General features: G+C 34.7%; 1 protein-coding gene across 1 annotated transcript; it reads left to right on the top strand.

The window, feature by feature from the left end:
* The first annotated feature begins 650 nt into the window (after positions 1 to 650).
* Positions 651 to 6,759, top strand: LOC127867349 (brain protein I3-like). The gene is made up of 4 exons (XM_052408444.1): positions 651 to 707; positions 4,641 to 4,710; positions 5,012 to 5,235; positions 5,701 to 6,759. The coding sequence occupies exons 2-4, from the start codon at positions 4,689 to 4,691 to the stop codon at positions 5,827 to 5,829; spliced, it is 375 nt and encodes a 124-aa protein (XP_052264404.1). The 5' UTR covers positions 651 to 707; positions 4,641 to 4,688; the 3' UTR covers positions 5,830 to 6,759.
* Positions 6,760 to 12,377: the final 5,618 nt, after the last annotated feature.

The following is a 12,377-nucleotide window of genomic DNA, read 5'->3' on the forward strand; positions in this document are numbered from 1 at the left end:
ATTTCGTTGTCTTCAGAAATCAGAAATTTGATTCACCTTCTCAGAATTGAAAGTGACAACGAAGTATAAACTTCTTGAACTCGCATAGAACGTTTTGTCAATAGGCTACCAACACACATAATTATGACAAATAAACAAATAAAAATTTGGCTCTTAATAGCATCGCATCAAATCCTTAACCGACGTATGCCTAGTGGACTCTCCCATCCTTCTAAATTGGATCAATTTATTTCCAAAATTAGGGATGTCTAGTATATTTATTTCTATATTAAGAATATTTACAGAAATTCATTCAATCAAACATCGCAGACCCTGATGAGACGCCGCATCATGCATTCCGCACAGGCTAATCGAGGACGACCCTTTGCACCTGAATTGGTGCTAAGAAGACACTTTGTTTAAACAGAAACTATCATAAAAGCGGAAAGTGTCGTCCCTGATTAGCCTGTGCGGACTGCATAGGCTAATCTTGGATGACACTTTGCGCACATGCATTAAGCCCAGTTTTCTCAGAACGCGACTCAAATATATTCTGATATCATCCGTAGCCGTTTCGCGTATAAGCCGGTTACATACAAATGTTTCCAGTATTATCCGTTTTGGCTAGGCGCCGTAAATATATCCATTGTCGATAGATTGATTTTGAGGCACATCATGTTTAAGTAACCGTAGTTGTTGGATTATACAGGACACATTCTCTAAAACAGGTCAGTGTTTTACCCAATTATTGTTATATTAACAATCGTGTTATTGCTATAAAACGTGAAACTACGCGCAATTCCTTTTATTGGGATAAATTTAACTAGACAGTTTTTTACAGTAAAAACAGTCGTTCATAATTTATTTTTTTGATATAACAATATAATGTCGAATTTGGGAATTAACATATTTTTTGTGCGATTGCGACGTCAATACTCCACTTAATTTTTTTTTAACTATTATAATACCATTTACCATTACTTATACGTGTTTAATTATTAACATGAACAAGCATGCCATATATTGAGTGCAACAAAACAATACTGAAAATGAAAGTCCATTTTTTGAGAATTATCTGACATTTGTTCGTATTTAAATCTAAAGAATGGAGTATAGTTTACACACCAGAACAGGCCTCGGTTAAGGAATGTTATAATCGTGCGTTTTCTATTTTCATTATATTCCAACCAGTCAAACTGCTGAAATTAAGTTGTCTGAACTTCTCAAGACTTTATTGTTTCGTTTGCTGTGGTTTCTTTGCTGTTTTATTTCACTTTCTCGTTTATGGTTTGTTTAATGTTGAACTCCGAAATAGGCAAGCATTATGGTATATTGCGACATCATGCAAACGAACGCAGATTAGGCAGCTGTCTATGGGACCTGCGAGTTTTAGGGTCACCATGAGACCGTGGCGAAAGAATTTCTTCTTACTTACTAAGACTAAGCTAATGAATGGACAATTACTTTATACCAAGGGCATGTTCTGATTAAAGGTCACGTCTTGTTACCAAAACACAATCATTCACTGTTTTCAAAACCGTATTGTTTTGTTGTTAGTGATATCGTTTTCAAGGTGCTCATTACGTGTTCATTAGGTACGGTATGAAACGGACAGAAAGGTAAACCTCTATTGTAGATCGTAATTTAATTTTCAGATTCTTTCTTTATGGATAAATAGTTAAATACGTAAATATACATTATACACCGATTGTTGTCATAAATTATTTATTGTATAATAATATGTCGTATTGGCATTTCGGTATTATAATGACATTTTAAACCTATACAAGACAATTGGCATAGTTTATGCATTGCCAGCCCTGGCACTGGCAGGCTAATTTAAACGAAGGACATTGACTGGGCACTGGTGTTTCAGTAGGCACTTGGCCGACTAGGGGCCTGGGGCATAGGCCTAAACAGTTTCACGGCATATGGGCCCCCAAAGGTGTTAAATCCGGTACTGCTCGGGTATTTTGACTACCTTCTTTTTGTTTTCTGTAATATAATTACGGGCTCGCAATGTTTTTATTTAAAAAAGCTCATGTTACAAACTATTGTTGCAATAAAAAGCTGCGCAATGAGCGGTCAAAAATTTGACTTTTGTTACTTCGCCGACTTAACCGTTATTTATTCTTACAACACAAATGTGACTTGGTAACAAAACATGTATACTCAAAGATTTCCTTATCAAATACCAATCTAAAAGCAGAAACTTCAAAAAACAATAAACGCAACATCTTGCGCATAAAGACGCACATAACCATGTATTTTAAAGCGCTTTCAAAGTCGACTTGATTTAAACAGGTCGCCGTGGCGTAGTGGATATGATGTTTCGCCAAGCGATCGAGAGGTCACCGGTTCTATCCCCGCTGATCAGCGCTCTTAAGATCTCATTCATAGACACCAAGTACTGGTTCTACTTCCGGGAAATGGACACGTTAGCATTTCAAATAAGTTGTAGTATTTTCAATGCAACGAACTAAAATACATAGGTTTAAACAAAAATAATAAATGAAGATCAGCCATGCGATTTGTTAGAAACGCGACACGAATCAAAGCTCAATAATTTACTACCATCTTTAAAACAGGCTATTCTCCAGTTGAAGGTATACCGCCGAATGTCAAGGTCGCATTCTGTAGTCACATATAGTTTAGCAAAACAATCAACAATCAACCGCCGAATGTCAAGGTCGCATTCTGTAGTCACAAATAGTTTAGCATAACAATCAACTATCAACATCTTATACAAAACAATCTTTTTCGAAGAGATAAGAGATAATATAGTCATGACATTTTCAGAAAAATGTGTATTCGAGTAAATGGCGTTGGATGATTAAGAGAGTACATGCGTACACAATAACACTCCTAAACTATTTACATAATTAATTGTAACTACAACTAACCCAGTGACATATCACCAGTTGTGCTATTATTATCATCCCTAACCCGTTAAAGTTGTTGTCTGCTACAATTAATAAATACAAATGTGTATACGCTGGATACTGCAGTATGTTCCGAGAGTATTGGAAACGAAGCGGAGTATAATCTACTGAATCAGTAAAGGCGGAGCTTGTGCAGTAAGCAAAGCTAATCAATACTGTATAAACAGTATTTGGGCGTCCCTTCCATGTGCATGATTGTAATTTACAGCGTACGTGACTTGGAGCTATTTTCCAAAATGTTCGGAAGTCTCTTCGAAGCGGGTAATTTATATTGCGTATAAAAGCCAATCATGGACCTAATACACAGTCGCATGCCACTCAATCCACGCCCTTATAATATGTCATTTATTCTCTGTTATTTTCATTTATTGTAAAGGTAAGTTTGAATGGTTTGACAATAATACAAATCTCTGTACATACATTTTTATTTCGTTCTAGTCATACTATACAATGATCAATCTTTGCTTATGTCTAATTTCTTTGATGCAAGGTGGACGTGTTGTTGTAATAGAAAGCGATGTTTAAAAGCAAATAATATTGTTATGTTTTTTTAAATAACGTATTTAGTTTGTAAGGAGCAATCCCAGTAACCATTCATTTCGTAATAACAGTACAGAAAAAATGAACGTTATGGTGATAGCGGTCTTGCAATGAAAGACATGATGGTAAATTATCTAAATATTGACAGACTTGGTAGCGCTCATCCTAGAATTTTAGTTTAACCATTGCTTTTATGATCACACGAAACTTCCAAAATTGAATCGTATAATTTCCGATAGAATAAACAACGTGCCATTGACCATCCATTTGACTGGGCATTGCTTGTAATTAAAACAATTTGGGATGCAAATATGTATCTTACCATCAAATTCAAGCAGATCGTGATTGCTAGTAAATGCTCCAACAATAACACCATCGTCCTTAATGTAATAATGCGCACGGCGTTCTATTCGAGTAAACTACTTTTTTCTGAATATATGTGAATACATCGAATACATTCAAAACATTGTGGGATCATCAAGGTTAAACCACATTAGGATAATTTAACAAACGTTAACATAAACATAATTATCCTGCCTCTGTTGCAAATATTGACCTAATAAAGCAGGGTCGAACACATTTTCCTATCTCCGGTCAACAGGAAGTAATGTATTCCTACGCACGCTGTGACAAATATTTGACTGTAACCTTTCCAATACACTACACAAGGGTGTTGTATTTTACCAATATCGGCTGCTATCGTAATTGTAGACCAAGAGAAAAATATCACATTCTCGATTCGTTTTTTATTTCTTCTCATATTTTCAATAGGAAAGTATTAAAAAGAACAGTTTAAAGTGGAACTTTTTTTTACGTGACAATCGGTAATTATTCGGTCGTCTGGAATGTTGTGTACATGTAGGAAGCTTGACAAGAATAATTATATTGTTATGTCAATTTATCATTTGTCTTTGATAAAATGTGTCAACGGCATAAAGCAGGATAAATCGAATGCATGGTTGGTGCCGAGATGGAGAAAGTTTATCCGGTTCGGCCCGAAAAAGAAAAATAGGGCTCCCTAAAGCTCGCCCTATTTTCTTTTTTTAAGCCTCACCGGATAAACTTTCTCTATCTCGGCACCAACCATGTGTTCTCTATATATCTCTTCGGTTTGATATCCAAAGAAAAGGTACATTTGAATTTGAAATTCCTAAGCAACATATGTGTGTCATCTTTTAGGAAACTGAAGTACCTTCTGTCAGTGAATTCGTATTTGCCGGGAACACAATGACGACACATGTTTACACAAGTAACGTCTCGACAACTGTTCTCTTGTTTTAGCATTCATATCTTTTTTCTTGAAATCTGTAAGCGGTTTCAAGACTTAAATGCACACATGTTCACGTCGTGTTTTTTATTTTTAAACATATTTCTTATTTTCATAATTATATGATTTAATAACCATTGCATAAATAACTCGATTTGATATCATTCAATAAAGAACATGTGAGTGAATTTTGGGTTCTATACTGAATCTTGTGTTCATCGTCGTAAACTTCATTAAAAGACCAATAGTTCTACTATACTTCATTATCACCTTTGTTAATCAGGTAATGTTTACAACGCTCAGAGTCAACCCGCACCCCCGGGTTACTACAGTCAACCCGCAGCCCCGGGCTACTACAGTCAACCCGCCCCTCAACCCATTGGCCAGTATCCCTACACTCAGGCACCGAACCCTCACGTCCAAAACATGTTCCAGGCTCAGCAGAGCACAACTGTGGCAGTGATATCAGCAGGAAATGCTCGTACCGGAAACTGTCCGCACTGTGGGGTAAAGTGATACACGTATTTTCTTCATAATTATACAATCAAAATTACTGTATGTGTTTTTTTTTTTACAGCTTTAAAGGTAAAATAACTGTATGTGATAACAAATACATGTGATATGTATTATTTAATATACAAAACACGTACGCGTTGAATGGTATATGATGTCTTCATGAATTTAATTTACAAGTATTAAAAATACAATCTAATGTCACAATCATACTGTTGGTTTCTATTTGTTATATGATACAATGTTGATAAATTGTTAAGTACCACAGTTACGTAGCTCTTGATATGACAAAGGCATTTCGACCGTCTAGCCCGTAGTTCAGTATCCAGTCAGAGTTTGTTTCAAGGTCTTTTCAAACAACTGGTTATTAAGAGATAAAAAAAGTGATTCTAACAGCTTTAGGCTTTCAAGCAAAACAGAAATATAATAACTAAAATGATTATATGCTATTTATTACAGCAAGGTATCCTAATAAAAAGGTACTCCACATGTGGGATTATACTTGCAATATTGCTGTTCCCAGTCGGGGTCCTCTTCTGCCTATGTATGGAGGAGAAACGATGCACGCATTGCAATTGCAGCTTCTAAGATTGTAAGAAGTGACAAACCCCACGTTTGATTTGTGAGATATGATTTACAATATGGACACGTAATGTGATGTATTCTATTAAAAACGAATAGAATCTAAAATGTATCAAATGTGTGCTAGGCTTAGCTGCTTAAACGCGTATAACAAATACTGGTTACATTCCTGTTAAAGCTATTAGATGGCCTATCAAAAATCACCGTAGATAAAATATGCATTTGAGCAATATAGAGAATATTATGTGAGTTTTGGATAAATATCAAGTTTATCATGCGAGGCTTAGAACCGATGTAGCGCGAGGCTTGCCGAGCACTAACATGGTTCGTGCCGAGCATGATAAACTTGATCTTTATCCAAAACTCACATAATATTCTATGTATCCTAGTATTTCCTCACAACTTAACATCAATAACTAACAACTTGTTGATGATTTCATTTTCCCGTGGTTGACAAAAACAGATTATCCAATTGTAGGAAAAAACAAAATCTGATCTAAAAATAGCGATTATATAAAGGTCATGTTTATACGATCGTTGTTATTCTATCGATTTTCATCTGGTAATAGGATACAATATTATATCGATGATTTGATAATTTGCATTTCAAATTACATTCAAATATGTAAAAGGTTGTTTATCAATTACACATAAATATAGAGTGGCGTATTTGCTCAGAACATACTCTAGTAAATGCCTATTAGTTTAAAATTATTACTGATAATGATGTTCCTTATATACTTTTGTGTTTTTATTTTTGTTAACGTAGTGGTGTTAGAACCGATAAAATTTAATCAATTTCAAAGATGTGGTTTAATGGTTACCACGCGGACAGACGAACGCACATCAACACCCTTTCTATTACGACAGTCATCCAATTTAGGCTTAACCGCAGTGTGGTTCATCGTTTTGCGTAAAAAGTGAAATAATGTAATAAAACATGAAAACGTGTAATGCGTTATGTTTGTCCACTCATTATTTGTATGATTATCGGTTTAATAAACCAACTGAATATGTTTTGCTTATAATAATATTGTTACGCTTTCACAATTCAAGCTTTTTAACGGTTATGGATGTATTATAAATTTTATCGACAAAAGCGTTAAAACCCATAATTATTTACAATTTTGATTGATGAGTTTGTATGAACAAAACATTTTTTAATTATTAACACAACAATGAAAGCTTTAACGCGTGTTTGAATATAATATTTACATTCATCTTTATATTTTTATGACAATTGTATTCAACATTGTCATTTTGTCAATATGCTAACAAATAACTTGAATTCTTATATGTTTTATTCCAAGCCGGAATATACCGGCTCCTGTTAAGAACACAGATCCGCAATCCACACACCGTTTATGTGTGCTCAATTTGAAGCATGTGTTCCCGGAAAAAAATAACGATAACGATAGCAAACGGTATGAACCTTTTCATCAGGTATCTGGTCGGAAAAGTACGGCGGCATAGAGGTGACATTCTCTCCTCTGTTTTTTTAATTGCACTCCTCTGTTCCCTATCTCGTGGCCTCGACTAAGTAACGTGCACCCCTTCTTTATTCACTGCACCGCTTTTTTTAATTGCACTCCTTTTTTTATTTAGTTTTACAATCCTCTTTTTCCTATCTCGTGGCCTCGACTTAGTAACTCGTGGCCTCGACTTAGTAACTCGTGGCCACGATATGACATAGCTAACTCGCGGCCACGAGATAGAAAAAAGAGGAGTGCACTTTTAAAAAGAGGAGTGAATGACCCCTCTATGCCACCGTAGAAAAGCACCGCAGACGTAGACGTTTATTTAGTAATATGAAGGGTGAACATTACTTTGAAAAGCAGCATAAACAATGAAGTTCTTGTAGGCGAAGACTGGACTAGCATGCCATTCGAGAACATTTACTAGACATGTTGAATTATGTGCAACCGAAATCACTAATTAAAAAGTTACAGAAAATTCATTCATAAAGACTTGTTTTTATTGCATCGGGAACAAATGAAAACAGATTGTAGGATAACAAGAATATAATGTTTGTGCGATTGTGAACTTGAATTTATCCGACTCATATCAGAATAATTACAACTTCTTTCACATTCATAGGAATACTTCATTCTGATTGGATAATTTGTTCACGTGACCGGTTTTTCATTTTCCGATGAACCCACTTCGTATGCAAATTTAAACATAAATATTCATAGCGCTACTTTCTGGTAACAAACAAATTGCTAAAGTGACGTTATGTTTTGCGCGAAACTTAATGGCGTTGTTTCTTTATTGGTCAATAGCGAAATGACGTTATATTTTTTGTGCGAACTTCAACGATATACCCGCATTCGGTACCCCTCGCAGATTATCATAATCGGACTCGGGAGAAATACGGGTTGAAAGTAGCCCGCCCACGTGATACCATTCTAAGAATGTTACAACAACAAAAACAATAACAACGATGGCGTCCATAATTCCTGTAGAGTTTGTACTTGCTCTGGCTTCAGAGCATAGAAAATCCCCATTTTCATCTTTGCAATATGTAAACAACTCGCAAAACCGGCCATGTTTGTTTTTACTATGAAATTTTGATTCGCGTAGGCCCGCGTAGGTAGACCACAATACCGCTTCCGAAATGTGTATTCATACTATCTCCTTCGAGGTACTTATCCGATGTTTGACGGAAAGGGCCGAGAATGTGCGATTGGATATACCCGTTCGACGGAGATGAAACCGAAACTGAAAATTCATACGCTAGATTAAAAAGGACTTTTATGACCCTTACCACGATATAATTTCAGCTAAAAGATCATTTTGTGTTGTAATTATAAAAATTGAATAGCATTTTTCTGCATTTCATCGGTGTATGAACTGTCGGGAAAAAAACACCTTATTTATGCATAAACGCCGTCGGCGGTAAAATAATAAAGCAATCTACCGCTTTCTCTCGACACTTTCGTATATATGTTAAGTTCTAATAATGTATGATTTATGTTTCGGAAACATCGAAATTATCCAGCGTGGTGTAAATGCTGCGCTTTTTATTCAGCTTTTTTACTTGCCAGTAAAATTATTTATTAGTACTTATAACTATTAAAAACATTATTGATATTTTAATAAATTAATTTAAATACATTTTTCACAGATACGAAAATCCGAAAATCTGTCAATTAGTCAGATTAAAGCAGCACTATGGTACGGGTATGGAACTGAAATCTGTACACTACAAACACAAGACACTGCACTTGACTTAGTTGGGAAATGAATCACAGTATTATTACCCGGGTACAAAAACACTAGAGAAGTTTTAAAAAGAACATTATGTGAAATTTTCAGGTTACTATGAAACATTTCCGTTGTTTTCTTTTATGAACATTAAACAGTTCTTGTACACATGCAGCCATAACCTCAATAAAGTATAATCAAAATGAGTTTGGACACAACTGAAAGGTAATACGTTAACTTTCCGTACTTAATAACACGTTCTTCATCAAACCTTTGAAAAATAAATAATTTAATATAGCTTTTACGTGACATAGCGCTTAAACAGCTTTTTTTTTATAGGTATTTGCATAATGTTTCATATGTAGAGACTCATTATGACGCATAATATAAAAAATGAATATACTTTGTTTGTGTCTGTTTTCACTGAACTGCACGGTCCTGATGTCAAAACTCGTTTTGTTACTTAATTCTTGATCTGCATATTCTGCGCATATAAACTATATACATATACATATATTACCTTACTCATTTGTTATTTAAATCGATTATTCAACTATTTTCTAGCTCTCAAATGTAAATTATTGTTAAAACAATACTTTCCTTTTTTAAAGAAGTTTTAGCCCTGGTGACCTGTTAATGCAGATGAACAAACCATTGTGAACAGCTTTGTAACTGCCTAGAACCTTATCTGTAAAGTTTGGTGAAAATCTGCCAAGAGACCTTCTGCAGTACATGTATGCCAGGAAGGAGGCAATGTAGCATATGCAACACGTACGAACGCTGCGCGACGCACAACTAAAACAAGACCATCGTTAGAGCTAAACCATAAACGAAGACAGAAAAACGACTTATGATAAACAAACACATACCGGTATACGCATTTCGTATTTACAAAAACGATTCAACATCGTTTGCAGAAAAAACCTTGAATATGAACCTATGCCTGTTGAACTCTTTCCCTAATTTCATTGGATATGGTATTGTATATTGTCACGTTAATAATTCTCAAATATAGTACAGTGATTTAGTAATATAATCAAAGGTGCAAAATGCTTATTTTAATCACAAGAACACCGTCACTAGCTACACCAACACATATAGGCTCACTGTGCTCATGTTTGCGAGAATAACACTAGATTTTCGAAAACATGTATCCCCCTCCCCAAACAAATACAAATTACAATCCATTAAAATTGTATATACCACATCCATGTATAAAGTGTAATTATCATACTTATATTAATGGTCTTAGGTCAAGGCCTTCCCAAAACATGGTGAGGAAATGATCTTGGCGGACAGACCATCTTACGGTCCGACCGACAGACGGCAGGTAGCAGTCTATGCCCGTTTTGTTAAATGTTGCTTACTAATGCATTGAAAAAGGAACGAAAATAACTGCGAACACAAAAACTGTAGTAAATATTACAGTCAAAACGATCCATTGTTAAAATCTGTATGAAATTATTAATTTATCGTATCGTATATGATATAAACGTGTTCGTTGTTATACGAAGACTATCAAACACAGCACCGTTTCAATGGCTATATAGTACATAAATACGATGATTCTCATTAAAATGTTGTTAGTTTATAATATAATTCTATAAATTAGTTGAAATCAATTGTCATTGAACTTACGGCATCAGTATAAGTCTATGCAAGTAGGACGAAGGCTGCTATAAATACCTGATGCACACCAATAATACAAATATAAATTCCAATAATTTTATGGGGAATCTAATAATTTACTTTAACGTATTTACTCTAAATCAAACTAGAAAACAAACTCTGAAATTTTCGTCTGCATTTTAAATACAGTTTTCAATATTGAGTATTCAGACACTTATTAAAGAAACAGAGCATCAAGTTATTTAAGGCTTGAACATACACAGCTCAATGTCAAATACATGCCAGTAATAAGAAAACATTTATACGCAACAGAACAATATACATTGTAAATATATGATGCTATTCTATGAATTATTTACACATATGTTTAAATGCATGAGATTACTATATTATATGTGAAGTCTTTAAAAACGCATTTTTTTAAATCTTGAGCTGAAAATAGACCATGATTTTCTTCGGTGGAATTTGTGATGGTAAATTTTTGGGAAAATAAGGTCAAGGTCATATTTTAATTTCAGCTGTTTAAAATATAGCAGATTATGGCTTATATGAGTTTTAACCTCAAAGATCGTCAGGATATTGAACGTTAACTATTGCGTTTTCTAGCTACATTACTCATGTAGTAAATTATTTCATATTTACTTTGCACATATGTTTTTCTTTTCCAGACACTTTGACACTCATAAAACAAAAAAGATACCTTAAAGTGAAGTTTATACTTCAAGGTCACGTGTCGAAAATTATCATTTTGATTTAACATTTAGAAAAGTTCGAACTATATTTTCCTAATGTATTAAAGGATTTGAAATATCTAGGAAACACTAATAACCTGCATCTGGCGATATGTTACTAATAAAAACCAGACATCTGTCTTCAAGGTCAATGTGATGTTAAATGTTGCACTTTAAAATAACGCTTAACCAAGCTCTGTTTATTATCTTTTAGATCATTTCTATCAATCGATAAAGGTAACCTAATTGTGTCCACCAATCGCCACAGTAAGGAGTTACATGTTTACGCTGGTAATGCGGATACTTTGATAACAGATGGCACTTCGATAACAGGTAACAACAAAAGCCACGAGCAAGAGGTAAGTTCCTCAGTTTTTTTAAATATTTACATCCTTAATATTAGTTTTTGGCCTGGGGCAAAACCCTAAGGTCATAGTAATGTTACACATTTCTGAGGCAGTCAGAATTGGCTGGCTGACAAAACCCACGAATGAATGAATTCCGAAAAGTCCGATTTACCACTATGCGCAATAAAAGAAGTTCTTCGAAAGAAGTTCTTTGCAATCTCAATAACTCGCCTTGTAAATACAAAACATCACTATATAACATGACAGTGTCATAAAACGTGTAAAAATATTATTAAAGCAAAATTGCTAAGCATTGGCTACGACATAGTTGTTATTATTGTTTGTATATTCATGCGAGAATAAGTTCCTCACTTGACGGTCTAGGCCGAAAAGATACGAGTGTCTACGGAGATAGTAAGAAGAATTTTTTTCTGATACATTTGTTAAGGTATTAGCACTCTAATGAACGTCGTGCAATATCGCCTTATTTCGTACATATCCGTCACCATTCTCCTAGCAGAGTTGTCGTTCGTGCCTCAACATGTATGTAATGAACCGCAGTGTAAGAGAGTGATCCGTCACTCCGAACGTTATCCGGGAATGTGCGGAAAACTACGAATATGCTATAAATACGCTATGA

Source organism: Dreissena polymorpha, chromosome 2 (assembly GCF_020536995.1).
Source record: "Dreissena polymorpha isolate Duluth1 chromosome 2, UMN_Dpol_1.0, whole genome shotgun sequence".
Lineage (NCBI taxonomy): Eukaryota > Metazoa > Mollusca > Bivalvia > Myida > Dreissenidae > Dreissena > Dreissena polymorpha.